The sequence below is a fragment of the Zonotrichia albicollis genome, chromosome 19, assembly GCF_047830755.1.
Source record: "Zonotrichia albicollis isolate bZonAlb1 chromosome 19, bZonAlb1.hap1, whole genome shotgun sequence".
Taxonomy (NCBI): domain Eukaryota; kingdom Metazoa; phylum Chordata; class Aves; order Passeriformes; family Passerellidae; genus Zonotrichia; species Zonotrichia albicollis.
The window spans coordinates 3,432,441-3,448,181 of record NC_133837.1 but is presented as its reverse complement, the minus strand read 5'-3'; the positions used below and the strand labels follow the sequence as shown (position 1 = coordinate 3,448,181).

Here is a 15,741-nt window from a genome sequence, read left to right as displayed (position 1 = left end):
GGCGCGGGGCGGTAACGGCTGTGGGCCGGTAACGGGGCGGGGCCGGAACCAGGAGGGGCGGGGGCCCAGTGGGGGCAAGGCTGCGCCTCGGGGGCCGGGCGGTGACGGAGGAGGGCGCGGCCGGGCCGGTAAGGGGCGGGGGCACCGGGGGCCGGTAAGGGGCGGGGCCCGGGGAGCTGCCGCCATGTTGGCGGCGCCGCTGCGCTGCGCCCGCAGGTACCGGAGGGGCCGGGGGGGCGGGTCCAGCCCTGGGTGCGGTGGCTGCGCCATCACCGCGTCCCCGCCACTCCGCGAATCTTCCCCGCACTTCTCCCGTGCCCCCCGCGTCCTCGCTGCAGCGCCCGCGTCCCCTGAATTCTCCTGCAACGCCCTGTACTCCGTCTGCATTTCCTCTACATTTTCCCTGCACCTTCCTGAGCCCCTCATAGAGCCTTTTCGCAGCCGTACGCTTCTCCTGCCTTCCCCGACATCCTCCCCGTATCCCCCTGTATCCTCCCTAAATCCTCCTCTCACTACCACAGCCCCTCAGGACTTAACATACTCTGTACCTCCGTTCTGCACCCCTTTCCCATCTCCTGCATCCCAGCCCTGCGTCCCCTGCATCCCCATACCCAAAGCCCGCATCTACCCAGCAGCAGAGCAGTCTCCCTGCCCCCCATTCCCCTCATCATAAAGAGCCCGTGTCCCCCCTGCCCACATCCACTCCACGAGAGGGGATTTTCCTTTCTGAGGGGGTGTTCTCCCTGCGGACACGCAGGTCAGGTCCCGCAGATGCTGTTCTTGCATTCACAGCTGTTGAGTGTGCCCCCAAAGTGTGCTGGTGGGAGGAGCAGCTCTGGGAATGGCCTTCCCCCCAGCTTGGGTGGGGTGTGCCAAACTGCAGAACAAGCTCTTATGAGCCTCCAGTGAGTGGGAAGGACTTGTATCGTCCTAGGGGGGGGAATTGGGGTGGACTGAGCCCCAGCAGAGCTACCTGGGGCTGAGACTGTTTCCTTTGGCATGGGGAGCGAGTAGTGGAGAGCAGCACCCTGTCCTGGGGCACAGCAGGACCTGGGGTGGTGGTGCTGATGCTCTGGTCTGTCATGGCTCTGTCCAGAGGCTGAGCTTTGTGGTGGTGAGCAGGGAACCCCTGAGCCTGTTTGGTGTCACAGGCACATATTTCTAACGGGGATCGCAGCCATGGCCACGGTGGGGACACCCGGTCCCCCCAGCGTCCCTCATCACACCAACCGCCTGATTAACGAAAAGTCCCCGTACCTCCTGCAGCACGCCCACAACCCTGTGGATTGGTAAGAGCAATGGGGAGCCTTTCCCCCACTTCCTCCTCCTCCTCTTCCTCCTCCTCCTTCTCCTCTTGTTGTTGTGTCCATGGGGCTGAGGGACTCTTGTCTTCCCCCACAGGTACCCTTGGGGTCAGGAAGCCTTTGATAAAGCAAAGAGAGAAAACAAGCTGATATTCCTGTCAGGTAACCAGAAACAAGACATATTTCATGTCCCCATGTGTTGGTCAGTAGATGATCAGATAAGCTGAGCTGCATCCTGAGCTGGTGTGTGATTAGCCATGTAGGTATGGGTGACCACCAAACAAGAGAGCACCATGTGCTGGAGTAGCTCTCTCTGAAAATGGGCTGCATGCAGGACCAGAGTCCTTGGCCAGCTTTTAGGATCAAGAGCTGGAGAGTTCAGGAGACTCTTCTCCATTTCTTGTCCAGGGAGGCAGCAGCTCTTGCCCATAGCAAGGGTCCCCATCTCTGAGTGTTCGCCCCATGATGTGTTTCCTGCTCCCTGCAAAGGACCAGTTCTCACCCATCTAAGCTTGTTTGCAGTTGGCTACTCCACCTGCCACTGGTGCCATGTCATGGAGGAGGAGTCCTTCAAGAGCAAGGAGATTGGGGAGATCATGAATGAGCACTTTGTGTGCATCAAAGTGGATCGTGAGGAGCGGCCAGATGTGGATAAAGTATACATGACCTTCGTGCAGGTGAGGGAGGCACGGGCAGGGCCCAGGAGGCTTTGACTGGTTCTCTCAGGGTGTTGTTCATTGTCATGTTCCTCAGGCAAGCAGAACCAGTATATGGGGTGGTCTGGATGGGTATCAACGGTGGACAGAAGCACACATCTCTCTTTGCATGAGGCTCTTGTATGTGCTGGAAGGGCACAGAGCAGGTGCCTATTGTGTGACCTTGGTGCACACGTGTTTTGTCTTTCAGGCCACCAGTGGTGGAGGTGGTTGGCCCATGAGTGTCTGGCTGACCCCAGACCTCAAGCCCTTTGCTGGGGGGACGTATTTCCCTCCTGAGGATGGAGTTCATCGTGTTGGTTTTCGGACTGTGCTGCTCCGGATCGCAGAGCAGGTGTGGGGCAGGAATGGTGTAGCAGACAGGGCTGAACCAAAGGGAGCACAGGGAAATTGGTCTGGACTTGAAGGGTAACTGAGTTAGGAGATTCAGTTGTGAGGAAGAGTAGCTTCCTCACAGCCAGAGCTTTAGCTTGGTTAGAAGTGGGTTTGAGCTGATTTGGGGAGGGTGATTGAGAACTGGAGGTATGGTTTGGACTGGTGCAAAGCAATAAGATCTCTTTCGCATTGCATCTTAGTGGAAGGAGAACAAAGATGCCCTGTTGGAGAGCAGCCAGAGGATTCTGGAAGCATTGCGACACACATCAGAGATCCGTGTGCAGGGCCAGGAGTCACCCCCACCAGCCAAAGAAGTGATGGGTACCTGTTTCCAGCAGCTCTCCAGATCCTATGATGAGGAATATGGTGGATTTTCCAAATCCCCCAAGTTCCCCACCCCAGGTCAGTCTGGTCTCTTCTGCTGAGACCTGCTGTGAGGTAGACAGCAGCATGGGGGCAGAGCCCACGCCACAGCCTCCCGTTGTCTCCCTGTGTTTCAGTGAATTTGAATTTCCTGTTCACGTACTGGGCCCTGCACCAAACAACTCCAGAAGGTGCCCGGGCACTGCAGATGGCTCTGCACACCCTCAAGATGATGGCCCATGGGGGCATCCATGACCACATTGGTCAGGTAGGAGTAAATCTTTGGGGGTAAGCCCCTGTCATGGCCAGGAGGTGTGAGGTGGAGATCTGAGGTAGAGATGTCTTCACATGTTCTGTGCAGGGGTTTCACCGCTACTCCACTGACCAGCACTGGCATGTTCCTCACTTTGAGAAGATGCTGTATGACCAGGGGCAGCTGGCAGCCATGTACAGCAAAGCCTTCCAGGTACAGCTTTGGCATCCCTCTGTGTGGCTCCCACTCCTGCAGGCTGCAAGGACTGGCCTGGTTTGAGGAGCAGCTTCAAACCCTGTTCCTCAAGATACTCCCCATCCCATGGGTGTGGAGCAATCCAATGCTCCCCTTCATCTCCTGTTGTTTATCCAGAAGTGCTGCACAAACGTGTGACAGTGTAGCCCTGGGGCTTTGAGCATAATGGGGGAAGAAACAGCCTTTGGGCTGGTTTTTGCAAGTCAGCAGACAATGCTGCTGCCTCTGACCTTGGTGTAACTCCAGCATTACTCTCCACTGCCCTTTGTAGATATGCAGTACTCACTGATAGTAGATTTCTATTGAAGGTCTTACTCTGAATCTATCCTTCATTTAAAATCCTTGGACTTTCAAATGCTCCTTTGCCAACTCTTCAAATTGAAATCTCTCACCATATCTTGCTGTGTCTCTTGCCCCCTCCCACCCATGTAACACTGATGTCCACGCTGTGTCTCACACAGATCTCTGGTGATGAATTCTTTGCTGATGTTGTCCGAGACATTTTACTCTACGTCTCGCGTGACCTGAGTGACCAGGTAGGCTCTTCCCTGAGCTGACCCAAAGGGAGCCACTTGCCCTACGCTGGGATGTGGCTTGGGGCTGGTTTTCCCTCCCTTCCATCCTAGCTGAGCTCAGTCGGGAGCACTACTGAGGCTCATTAGCCAGACTGCCAGCCCTGCAATGATGGGGAGCTGGCTGAAAGTGTCGTCCTGGAGCTGGAGGATCTCTGTGTTGCACTTTTCCCAGGCAGGAGGTTTCTATAGTGCAGAAGATGCAGATTCCTACCTGACCTCCACATCTACAGAGAAGCGAGAAGGAGCTTTCTGTGTATGGACAGCCAAGGAGCTCCGGGCTCTCCTCCCCGACCCTGTTGAGGGGGCCACAGAGGGGACAACCTTGGGAGATCTCTTCATGCACCACTATGGAGTGGAAGAGGCTGGCAACGTGGACCCCATGAAGGTGAGGGAGAGCAAAGACTTTCCTGGTGTCAGGAGCACTGATGAGAGAGACCTGCATCCATTGGCATGGAGGGATGGCAGAGCAGCCCCAAAACACTCAGAATCCAACACCTCCCAAGTCTGATGGCATTTCTAGAACATGTCTCCCTCTCCCTTCAGGACCCCCATCAGGAGCTGAAGGGAAAGAACGTCCTCATTGCCCGCTGCTCCCCGGAGCTGACGGCAGCCCGGTTTGGGCTGGAGCCAGGCCGGCTGAGTGCCCTGCTGCAAGAATGCCAACACAGACTGTCCTCAGCCCGGGCACAGCGGCCACGGCCACACCTGGACACCAAGATGCTGGCAGCATGGAATGGTGAGGGGTGGCTCTGCTCTGAGGACATGCTTTGGCTGGACTCCCACCAGGGCATGGTAGCAACAGGTCCTGCTGGGACTGAGAAGCTCCCACAGAGGCAGTGGGTAGGCTGTGACTGGGACCTGTGATCAGGGGCTGTGTGGAAGCAGCCCCACACCTGCAAGCCTTGGGAGCATGGGGATACTGCTCTGGCTTTATTTCCTTCCCCAGCTGCCAGCAGAGAGCAGCAGAACTCTTCCCCTGACTCAGCTCAGCTCATCTGGCTGGGCTGTGGGGAAGAGGTCTGAGCTGGGGCCCCAGGACCCTGGTGGGTACAGAGCCCATCCCTACTGCTGCATGGGTGAGGGATCACAGCACTGTGTCTGTCTGGGGGGTCCTGCCTCAGGGAATCACTGCAGGACCCCCAGCTCTGTTCCCAGCAGTAAATCCCTGGGTGTTTGGGTCTGGAGCTGGCATGGGCTGGAGCTGCCCTGCAAACTGGAATAATCTTGAGCCCTGTATCTGCCCAAAAGTGAGGGCTCAGCTCTTGCTGGCCTTACAGTACTCTGCCTATCTCTTTGGTGACAGTGAGTGACTTCATTAATGATTGGAACTGAGCAGAAGAGCTAAGACCTGACCTGCTGCCATCAGGGAGGATGAGCTTCATGTTGAGCCTCCTTCAGAAAACTGACTCTGACCCTCTCACCAGTCCCGTGTGCCCCCCTGACCTGTCCTGCTGTCTCTGCCTCTGCAGGGCTGATGATCTCAGGCTTTGCCCAGGCTGGGGCTACCCTGGCCGAGCAGGGATATGTGAGCAGGGCTGCACAGGCAGCTGCATTCCTGAGGACACACCTTTTCGACCCCGACAGCGGGAGGCTGCTTCGGAGCTGCTACCGGGGCAAGCACAACTCAGTGGAGCAGAGGTGAGTATCAGAAACTCCACAGACTTGACTGGCCACCTGCAGGTGCTGCCCAGACCCCCAGCAGTCCCTGTCCTCTCTTCCAGGCAGGACCTAACTGGGTGGGAGGGAGGCTGTTTGTTTTGTATAGAGCTTCAGTGCAGTTTAGGAAGGATTAGTGTCCCCCAGCCAGTGAGGAAGAATTGAAGTCAAAACCTTTCCTGTTCCTCACCTTTCATGCTGGCAAGTGTCTTCCCCTACCTTCTCCTCCTGTACAGAACCCTGGGGCTGAGTTGTGTGATGGCCACAGCCATTGCTTTGCTTGATAGCATCTCCTTGGGTATCAGAGACCAGTAAGCAGGGCTTTGCTGGGTTGGAGAACATTTCTAACCTGCTTTTCCTTCCCTGTGTGCCACTACAGTGCTGTGCCCATCCAGGGCTTCCTGGAGGACTATGTCTTTGTCATCCAGGCACTCTTTGACCTGTATGAAGCCTCACTGGAGCAGAGCTGGCTGGAGTGGGCCCTTCATCTCCAGCACATGCAAGACAAACTCTTCTGGGACCCTAAAGGCTTTGCTTATTTCTCCACTGAGGCCAGCGATCCCTCTCTGCTCCTGCGTCTCAAGGATGGTGAGCTCAGGGACCTGGCAGTGTGTTCCATGGGTTGTAGTGTGGGAGGACAGGGCTGATGGCAGATGATGGTGAGGCACTGGGCTGATGGCAGATGTTGTCCTTTGCAGACCAAGATGGAGCAGAGCCCACCCCTAACTCTGTCGCTGTCACAAACCTGCTCCGAGCAGCTTGTTACTCTGGTCATATGGAGTGGGTGGAAAAAGCCGGCAAGATCTTGGCTGCCTTCTCACAGAGGCTGCAGAAGATCCCAATAACCCTCCCAGAGATGGCCCGGGCCACTGCTGTCTTCCATCACACCCTCAAACAGGTATGGGCTGGGGCTCATTGTCCCCTGCAGGACCTGCTGTAGGAAGTGGGGCTGGCAGTGGCATGGGTGCAGTCACAGCTCTGTTTTCTCCCTCCTGCCATTCCCCCTCCCCCTGGACAGGTTGTCATCTGTGGGGACCCCCAAGGAGAAGACACCAAAGAGATGCTGCATTGTGTCCGCTCTGTCTTCAGCCCAAACCAGGTAGAGGTGCTCCCTGCCTGCCAGCCCTTCCCTGGTCTCTGCTGTCTGCACTGCTGGTGTTTCTTCCCTTCTCTCAGTGCAGTTGTTGCACCCATCCTCCTCTGTTCTGCCTCTTTTCTGGGAAGCATCCTGTCCTTTTCATTTCTGAGCACAGCCACAGGGCCATGGCTGAGCCCTGCACTCCTCTCCCTGCACAGAGCATGGGCAGCCCAGCCGAGAAGTGGCTGCAGCAGTGGTTGTTATTGCTGCTGGCTGTTAGCACTGCTCTCAGGGTAAAGCCCAGTGCATTCCCAAGGGGAAACCTTTCATTCCGGTGTGAATGTGTCATGCCTAGTGTGGATGTGTCATGTCCTGTGCAGACCCAGTTAGCATCTGGGTCACCTGCTGCCTGGAGACACCCTTGCATTGTTGGAAGGGATGAGGCAGTGCCTCACTCCAGTTCTGGGTACCACCAGCTGGGAGATGCTGGCTTTTCCCAAAGCTCTTCTCCCATCCAGCAGCTGTTGATGTGTATTGGGGTTCCTGCCTGATCTGCTTGTCCTCATCTCTGCTTTGGGTGTATCAGTGCATCTCACAGAAGGACTGGAGTTGTTGGCTGCATCTGGAACTGGCAGGGAAGGGCAGCACAGCAGCTGGTGCCCATCAGCTTTGGTGGCCAGTGTCCCTGCCTGGGAATGATGGCTTTGACCTCAGCAAATCTGTGGAGCTGAGGGAAATAGGATTGAGCTGTGAGTGAGGGAGCTTGGTGTTTGGATTGGATTCATCCCTGCCCATTGCGCCCTTGTGCCAGGGACTGGCATGTTCAGTCTCAGTGTCTGGGGAGCTGAAGCCCAAGCACCACTTTGCCTCTGTAACTCCAGCTAGGATGAACTGGGGAGGGCTGAGCCATCAGCACAGAATCCTCTGCTCTGCACTCTGTTAGCTCAGCCCACAGGGGTGTCACCCCTAGCCCTCTGCCCAGTGATGTTTGATGTCAGCATTGGAGGAGGAGGGACACCATCCAGGGACACGAGTGGGGCATACAGCTCTCTGTCCTTCCTCTGCCATCACCCATCCAGCAGCACTCTTGCTCCATGCAGGTCCCTATTTTGTGTGCGAGGCCTGTGTTCCCACACTCGACCTCTGTCCCTTTGAAGGATTACACGGGCTGACCCAGTTTGCAGGAACAGGAGCCCAGCACCACTGTTAATAACCCTCTGCCCACAGCTGTTCAGCCCTTGGTCCCCTGAGCCCACACTGCCATTCTGGGGTCTTGAGCAGAACAAATAGCACAGCCATATCCTCCTCTCCCCTGCAGTCTGGCTCCCTCCTGCAAAGCTGGTAACAAGCCTGGCTGGTGGGGCTGCTCCTTCCCCAGGGGAGGATCTTTCTCTTTCAAGCTTTTGCATTCCTTGGGGAAGAGAGAAGATGAGGGCTGGGTATTCTGGATGGATATTTCCATGGGGGAGTGAAGCCATGGTCATGCCTGCCAGGGCTGCTTGCAGGGGGCCTATGCTTTGAGGGGCATGTGAGAGGCTGTAGGTGGGAGCTGGCAGCAGGCAGGGTGGGAGTGTAGCTCTGTTTGCCCCTTGTGTGTTCCTCATGTTGCGATGATGGGATGGAACCAAAGCTGTTGCAGCTTGGGTTTGTTTCCTGGAAGAAGAATTGTGGCAGGAGGGTAGAGCTCTCCCCCAAAGGAGCACGTATCTCCCCTTCCCCAGGCATGAGTGTGCAGGAGTGGTAGGAGCATGATCTCTGGCAGTAGCAATGGCTCCTCCCCTTGCAGAGGTGATGAGAGGAACGGGGGAGAATCCCACTTCTCAGGGAGTTGCACCACCTTTGGGAGCAGCCCACTGCCTCCCAACAGCCGTCCCTCCTTCCATGGTGCATCACACAGAAATGAGCATGCTCCTGTTCCCACCTGCCTCCATCGCCCTCCAGCTGCTCCTCACATCTCCTTCCCTGCCACGGGAAGCTGCCTAAGCAGAGCAGCCCTGGGTCACCTGCTCCAGAGACATGGCTGATTTGGGAATTGCCTTTGCCAAGGAGTTGGGGGAGCATCCCTGTTTTCCTGCGTCCCCATTCCCTTTGTGCCAGCAGGGTGCCGGGGGCCAGGCTTGTGTGCAGGAACACAATTAATTAGGTTGTTTCAGTAATTAATTCCTTACAAACTTCACCCTGAAATCCTTGCTGTAACAAGATGCTAATGATAGAATTGCATTGAGGTTGTGATTTTAAATGGACCCTGGCTCTGGAGTTGCCCTTTGCTGCAGGCAGCTCTTTGGGGATGCAAGTAGGGGTGATGCTGAGAGCTGTTCCTGTGAGTGTCCTGGTGCTGGGAGCAGAGAGGGTTGGTTCCCTGCTCTGGGGCTGGATCCCAGCTGCTGGTATAGATCCCTGCCCTGTTAATGGTCTTTAGGGTAATTATGAAGGATCCCATTATCTCCTCGGCTGCAGAGCACTCGCCTGCCACTTGCCTTCATCCTGGCCCTGTGAGAGGACCTTGGGGAGCTTGTGAGAAAAATGAATAATGAATTTCAGATTGGACATGAATTGGTAATTAATCACTCCTGGAATTAATTCCAGACAAAGGCAGAGGGGGAGGAGATTGGAGGGAGCAAGAGGCAGGCAGGGAGACAGGCTGAGCCAGAGCTGGGTCAAGCAGATGTGGGGTGATAGTGGATAGAACAGGACTGCAGCAACCACTATCCAGGGCAGGCACCTGGGGATGTGGTGCCCCCCTGGGGACACAAGGGTGTGGGCAGCCCCTGCCAGGCATGAGTGAGGCTGTGTGGGTGTCTCTGGATGCCAGTGCTGGGTCTTCTGCTGGCTCTGGTGTAGAGGATGCTGCATGCCAGGTGAGCAGTGCCATGGTGGGGAGATGTGTGTGCTGTGAGAGGCAGCATTTGGTGTCAGCATCCCTTGGTGGCATTGGCATGAGTAGTAGGGACATGTTGTGAGTGTGTCCATGCTCAGCAGACACATGCAGGGCTTGGATTGGGGTGGGCAAGGGACAGCTGTGTGCTCCAGCAGCAGGATGTTCCCTCTGTGCCTTGGGAAGGACAGCCTTTTGCTCACCCTTTGCATCTGTGTCAGCATGAGGCTCGCTGCCAGCTCCTGGCCTTTCTCCTGATTAGCCTGTAAGCCCCGAGGCTTTAACAAACATTTTCCCTTTCAGAAAAGCTAATTATCCTGGCAGCCCAGTCATCACCTCTGGCTGATGCTGCTGTGTCAGCTGGGAGAGCCCCTGACCCACTGCTCATTGCTGCCTGAGTTTTTCTGGGAGGTGTGGGTAGGGCAGGAGGAGCTGGGCTGCAGGTCAGATGGGGCAATGCTGCAGCTGTTTGTGGGGCTGTTCTTTGGCTGGGTAGGTGTCCCCAAGGAGCTGGCTAGGCTGGGATGTGCCGATCCCTGTGCTTCATCCTGGCTGCCAAGTGTTTGGTGTGGTTAGGCTGCCACATCTCCATCAGGCTTTTTTCTGCACTGGTATTATAGGTGTGAGGACCCTGGCAGAGGGCTGGAGTGGATCCCTTCAGCTGCCCATCCCCTCTCCATTTTGAGAGAGTGTGTGGGGGGACACTGCCAGCCCTCAGCATGTCAGTGGGGCAGGAAGGGGCAGCTGGCTGGCGCTGCCTGTGCTCTCTGGCTCTTACAGCTCCTTCTCTGGACAGGTGCTGATGGTTGCAGATGGAGACAGCGCTGGGTTCCTCTACCGCCAGCTGCCTTTCCTTGCATCCCTGGAGAGGAAGGATGGGAAAGCCACTGCCTATGTCTGCAGCAACTTCACCTGCTCCCTGCCTGTCACCTCTGTCCAGGAGCTGCGTGGGATGCTCAGCCCGTGAGCCCTCAGTCATGCTGCCCGTGGGAAGGCAAGAGTGGGACAGACTGGCACGGGAACATGGGAGAACCTCATAACAGAGGCAACCTGAGCACCATCCCAGATGGCTCCTAGCAGTGCAGTGGGGCTGTGCTCTTCCTACCTGCAGCAGGTCAGGGTCTGCTTGCATTGTTGCTTCAGCAGTGTCTCAGCACAAGTGACCGTGGTCCTGGGTCCTGTTTCTGGTATGTCCAGGAGACACCCATGGAGGAGCATCTCCTGCCTCTGTATTCATGCTTGCTTCTCACCTCTTCTTGCTGAGGAAAAGAAAACCGAATTAAATATAAATCCAGTGTTAATGGAGAAGTCAGATGGGAACACTGTTAGGGTTCCTATAGCAACCCCGGGTAACACTGTCAAAAGCACCTGGATGACTTGGGAGTCAAGCGCTCTTAAAAGTGTTATTGGCTACAACAGCTGTGGTATTTTTCCGTTTCAGAGGAGATTGTAACATACATTAACTGAATATATAGTGCATGGAAAAACCCTGCTGATTACAACTAATGTAAAGTTTATCCTCTCTTTCCTCCCCTCCTTCCTTCCTTGTCCTCCCTGCTTCCAAAGGGGTGAGTACCAGGTTTTCAGCATCCCTCTGACACCCTGGGCTCCCCCAGCACAGCACCTCACACCCCAGCTGGCTGGGTGCTGTCATCAGGCAGCAAAATAGCACTGCCCACTGGCTTTCTAGTGGGTTGTGCCAGGGTTTGGGAGTAACTAGCCAGGAGAAATGCCTTTGAAGTCAAATCGGAATTTTGCACTTCATCTAAGTGAAGGGGTTTTATTTTCTCTCCTCTCTTGGTTTTAAAAGCCTGAAGTGTTTCTGGAAATCCAGCTGAAAATTGCTGGTTTGGCAGATGTCCGCCTACTTTCTTCTGGGGTTTTTTGCCATCTTTTTTTTTAAACTTGGCTTCTCTGCTGTGGGGATTGATTTGACACCCGTCCTCAGAAGTGCTCAGAGTGAGTTGGTTTGTGTCTGCTGGGAGAGTGTCCTCGGAGAACAGGGCTGGTGCTGAGTGCCTGTGGGGAAGCCCACAGAGATGCCACAATGGCAGTTGTCCCCGAGGTGGCACAGGGCTAGGGTGACGTTTTGGTGCCCACCAGCCCCTTGTGGCACAGACACAGGGTGCTTTCTTCCCACACTGTGTTACTTGTTGGTGTCTCTGTGAGCAGCCCCCAGGCAGAGCTGTGCTGTGAACCTCTGTCAGGATGAATTGGCTTCACCTCTCAGTAAAACAAAACAAAACAAAAAAGAATGAGAAGTTCTTTGTGATGAATAACTGTTGTTGTGGCACCTCTGTCCTCCCAGTGCCTTTGCCTTGCTGCTGTCCCTGGGTGCTGGTGGCCGTGTCCTGTGCTTCTCACACTCTGCCTGTCCGTGGAGCCACCCCTGGGCTTTATGGCCATAGCAGGGAGTGGCTTTGCTTGAGTTCCACTGCATCTCCCCTACTGGACCCCTTGTACCCCTTGGCCAGACTCTCAGCTGGGGCACCCAGGGGTGCTGCTCTTCATTGGTGGCTACAGTGGTTAAACCCTCCCAGTAGTGCTTCCCATCCTTTCCTGTCACCAGCCTTCTGATTTCATGGCACGTGCTGTTTTGCTGCAAGGCTTGTTTTCTGGGGCAGTTACCAGGAGACAGGGCTGGTGGGTGCTGCCCAGCCTAGCCAGGCCCTCAGGAGGATGATGGAGTGGGATCTCTGGGCTCAGGGGTCCTGTGCCACTTCGCAGTGTCTGTTTTCCTGATCCCTTCCCGCATTCCCTTTGGTGGCACATGCAGAGGCTTTCTCTACCAATGCAGAGGCTCAGGGTGGCTGGAGGCAGCATCCTGTGCTCCCCCGCTCCTCTCCAGCTGCAGAGCTGTCAAAAAGCTCTCCAAAAACACATCAGATAACTCATGTGCTGGTTTTCCCCACAAACACTTGGCTTTGCCATCGGGCTGCTGCAGATTCACAGGGGGACTTCCTCCTGCCCAGGGCTCTGGGCTGACCTGGGAGCCCCAGCAGCCAGGGATGGGGAGAAACAGGTTTTCCCTTGGCATCTTTTTTGTATAAACACCTGCTTTAACATTTAAAACTTACACTGGGGGATGTGCAGGGCACCCCATTTCTCAGACCACCAAGGCAGATGGGAGGCCTGACACCCACAATGTCCCTTTGTGGGGTCTGGGACACATGGGGGTGATGGGGAGGCAGCATAAGCAGCCACCCTTGCTGCGCTAATGAGGCTTTCCCTCTAATTAATATTCCCTGGAAAACTCAGCGCTGGTTCTGGATCTCTCAGCTTTTATCTCCTGTGGCATTGAAGTGACATCAATGGGAAATGGGCTTTGAAAGCTGTTTGTTGTGGGGGATGTTGCATCTGTGGGAGAAGAGGAATGGAGAAGGGAGTCCTAAGCCTGGATCCTGCTCTAGTGTCAATATCCCCCTCTGAAACATTTGTGGGGGTGCAATTTGCACTGCCTTTGAGAAGGTAGATTGGGCAAAATAATGAGGTTTCCTAAGATGAGCACACAGTTAATTCATACTTGAGCACCCACGTCTGGCACAGCTGAGCACCCCATTGCCACACACCTGGATAGCCAAGTAGCACCTGAGCACTGATCTGCTTATGCCTGAGTGGACGATTAACTCCTGCCTGAGGGTTATTTTGGGCATGAAGAGGCAGGTTTTGGTAGTTGGCTTCTGCAGGAGGAGGTTTGGAAGTGCTGCTCAGTGGTTGCTCTGAAAGTGATTAAAAGGCTTCATAATGCTCCAAAATATCAGGGGAACCTATGACAGGCAGGTGCAGGGGGGCAGGAGATGTGGGGCTGCTATGAGGAGTCCCTCCAAAGCTAATCCTGTACTGTTGAGCCCAGTTCCTCCAGTATTCACCCAGAGAGAATTTGCACCCAGCAGACTGCCATAGTGAATCCCCTGAGTTCCAGCCTCCTCTCCTGGGTAATTTGGGGTGCTTGCTGCAGTCCCCTTGCAGCAGGATGGGGGTGGGGGTTGCACCAACCCTCCTCTGGCATCCCATGGAGCTTCTGCAGGCAGTGGAGGGGGCTGGGGGACTCAGCAGCTCCTACTACCCTTCCCTGCCTCAGCATTTGCCTTGCACAGATGGTCACACTATCCAGCTCCAAGTAATTCCAGTGTTCCTGACAAGTGAATTTGCAGCTGAGGCTGGCTGACACTTGCTCAAAACATGCTTCTTTCTTTTTAAACTGACCCTCTGTGCAGATTGGTGCCATGGACCAAGTGGACACAGCCAGGCCGTGCTGTGGGGACTCTGTGGGGGTGTCCCCTGTGGCTCAGCTGCTGCTTTAGTTTCCCCTCCCACAAAAGCGTGTCCTGGCCATTTCTATCCAAGCCCTATACCACCTCTGCATGGCCCTGGAGCATGTGCCCTGCCTGGACACTCCCAGAGCCCCTGTGTGCTCCAGAGATGAGCAGAGCAGCTCGCAGCTCTCCCCAGCTTTTGCAGGTGCACTGGCCAAGGCTTTTGGGGACTGTCATCCCCATGTAATGTTCAGCTGCTCTGAACAGGCTCTGCACCCACAGGCCAATGCTTAGAACCAGTTTACCACTTGGAAATCTCCCGTTCCTGCTTGGCAGCTGCAGCAATCCCACCCATTTCTCAAGGGACTGCCAACCTTGGCTACTGCTGGGAAGGCAGGGAGGGGTGGGGAGGGATGGCTGAAGGCCCTGTGGCAAAGCAGGAGCCATCAGCACCAATTAAGGGTTATGTGATGGACACTTGGCCATTGCAGGACAGGGCAGGGCTGCACATGGCCATTAATCCTCCTTTATTATAGTTTTGGTATTTACTGACTGTGGTAACTGTTGCATTAAATCAAAATTAAATGTTTATTTGGATTTTATGAAAGGACTGAGGAGGATGTCCAGGGCGGAAGGTGCAGGTCTGTGGGTGCCGGGATAGGGGAGGGGGTTTTGGGGTGTACAAAGGAATCGGGACTGCAGCGGAGGGATGTCCTTGCCATCAGTGTAGGGACATCCCCAGGTGCTGTGCCAGGCTGTCAGTCCAGGTGAGGTGACAGTGGCATCTCCACTGCCTTTGGTGCTTTGTGAGCTGCTAAATTAGAGGCTAGAGATGCTAAGGGCTCCCAGGGAGCCTGGGCTGCTAATCAAAGGGGAACAGGCTCTGCTTTCCATCTGAGGTTTTATCCAAGACTCCAGGAGGGCTGAGGCTGCTCCTCTCCCCATGGCGGGTGGAATTAACTCCTTGTGTGCTGCAGCCTGGCAGGAGCAAGTTGCAAAATTTCATGGTGTCACCTGAGACTAAGACCCACAGGAATTCTGAGGCCTGGGGAAATCCAGGCACAGCTGAAGAGCTGGAAGGCAATGCCTGGGCTTTGGGGCCAAATGTCCTGCTGGAATCGCAGCTCCCAGCCATAGTTTCTGGCTGCAGCATGGATGTCCTGACACAACTTCCGTGGTTCTTCTGGGCTGATGCCTGCTGGCTTGTTTGGAGTTTTTACCCATGGAGGAGAAACCTGAATGTCTCTGTGTGACCCAGCACTCTCCTCCCTGTCCCTAACCCATGAATCTGGGACAGGCAGAGCCGGGCTTGCTGCAATTATCCATGGATTAACGGCAGCTAATTTAGTTTGAGTCACAGAAGCTAAACTGGATCGATATGGGGTGAAGAGTACAAAGGAGGAATCAATAGGAATGCAGAAATCGGGCCGCACATCCCTGTGGGATGACGCCTTCGGGGCTGGGGCAGCGGTGCTGCCTGAGTGCTGTGGGGCTGGGAACGGGGGGCAGGCGGTGCCCGGGGCGGTGCAGGCCGGGACGGCAGAGCTGCGGCTCAGCACAAGGCTTCCATCGGCTTTGTGCAGCTCGGCAGAGCGGAGGCCGCCGTGGCAGGCCGAGCTGCGGCTCTGCGGGCTCCGGGCCGCGGCTGTGAGGGGGCCGGGGCCGAGGCCGGGGCGCCCCCGCTCTCCTGGGGACGTCACGGCCGCCGGGAAACTGGTTGGATGTTCAACCGCGATTTGGATACGAGCTGGCTTGGGCCGCCTGCAAGGTGTGCACCAACGAGGCATCCTCACAGCGGGATGGAAAATGGGGATGGCCCAGTGACCTCTGGGGTTTCTGTGCTCCCGTGGCCGCCAGTGAGGCTTCGTCTGTCTCCCTCGTGTTGCCTCATGGCCTGGCAGCAGGGCATGAGGCAGGGTCCTTTTTCATAGCTGACAGCTCATAAATATTTATATCAGCCTATTAAAAATGGCCACTACATCCCAAATTAGTCATGGGGCCCTGGATAGAGGCAGGGTGCTGGGTGCAGTGGCAC

At 55.7% G+C, this 15,741-nt stretch overlaps 1 protein-coding gene across 4 annotated transcripts; it reads left to right on the top strand.

The window, feature by feature from the left end:
* The first annotated feature begins 1 nt into the window (after position 1).
* SPATA20 (spermatogenesis associated 20) lies at positions 2-10,978 on the top strand. 4 transcript variants are annotated; one of them, XM_074555234.1, is made up of 16 exons: positions 2-128; positions 1,152-1,289; positions 1,402-1,466; positions 1,827-1,981; positions 2,211-2,354; positions 2,596-2,797; positions 2,896-3,026; positions 3,120-3,224; positions 3,728-3,802; positions 4,014-4,226; positions 4,385-4,577; positions 5,311-5,479; positions 5,877-6,085; positions 6,196-6,395; positions 6,516-6,596; positions 10,247-10,978. In XM_074555234.1, exons 2-16 carry the CDS (start codon positions 1,180-1,182, stop codon positions 10,415-10,417), a joined length of 2,223 nt encoding a protein of 740 aa, XP_074411335.1. In that variant the 5' UTR covers positions 2-128; positions 1,152-1,179; the 3' UTR covers positions 10,418-10,978. The 4 variants fall into 4 exon arrangements, with proteins under 4 accessions (XP_074411335.1, XP_074411334.1, XP_026653636.2 ...); XM_074555233.1 differs by having other exon boundaries at positions 64-128; positions 1,097-1,289; XM_026797835.2 differs by lacking the exon at positions 2-128 and adding an exon at positions 139-216 and having other exon boundaries at positions 1,097-1,289.
* The last annotated feature ends 4,763 nt before the right edge of the window (positions 10,979-15,741 follow it).

Excerpts from the sequence above, each read along its gene's own strand:
- SPATA20 (XM_005494782.4), top strand. The coding sequence starts at position 185 with ATGTTGGCGGCGCCGCTGCGCTGCGCCCGCAG. Across the intron at positions 3,027-3,119 it reads TCCATGACCACATTGGTCAG|GGGTTTCACCGCTACTCCAC; the intron begins GTAGGAGTAAAT and ends TGTTCTGTGCAG. Across the intron at positions 6,597-10,246 it reads CTGTCTTCAGCCCAAACCAG|GTGCTGATGGTTGCAGATGG; the intron begins GTAGAGGTGCTC and ends TTCTCTGGACAG.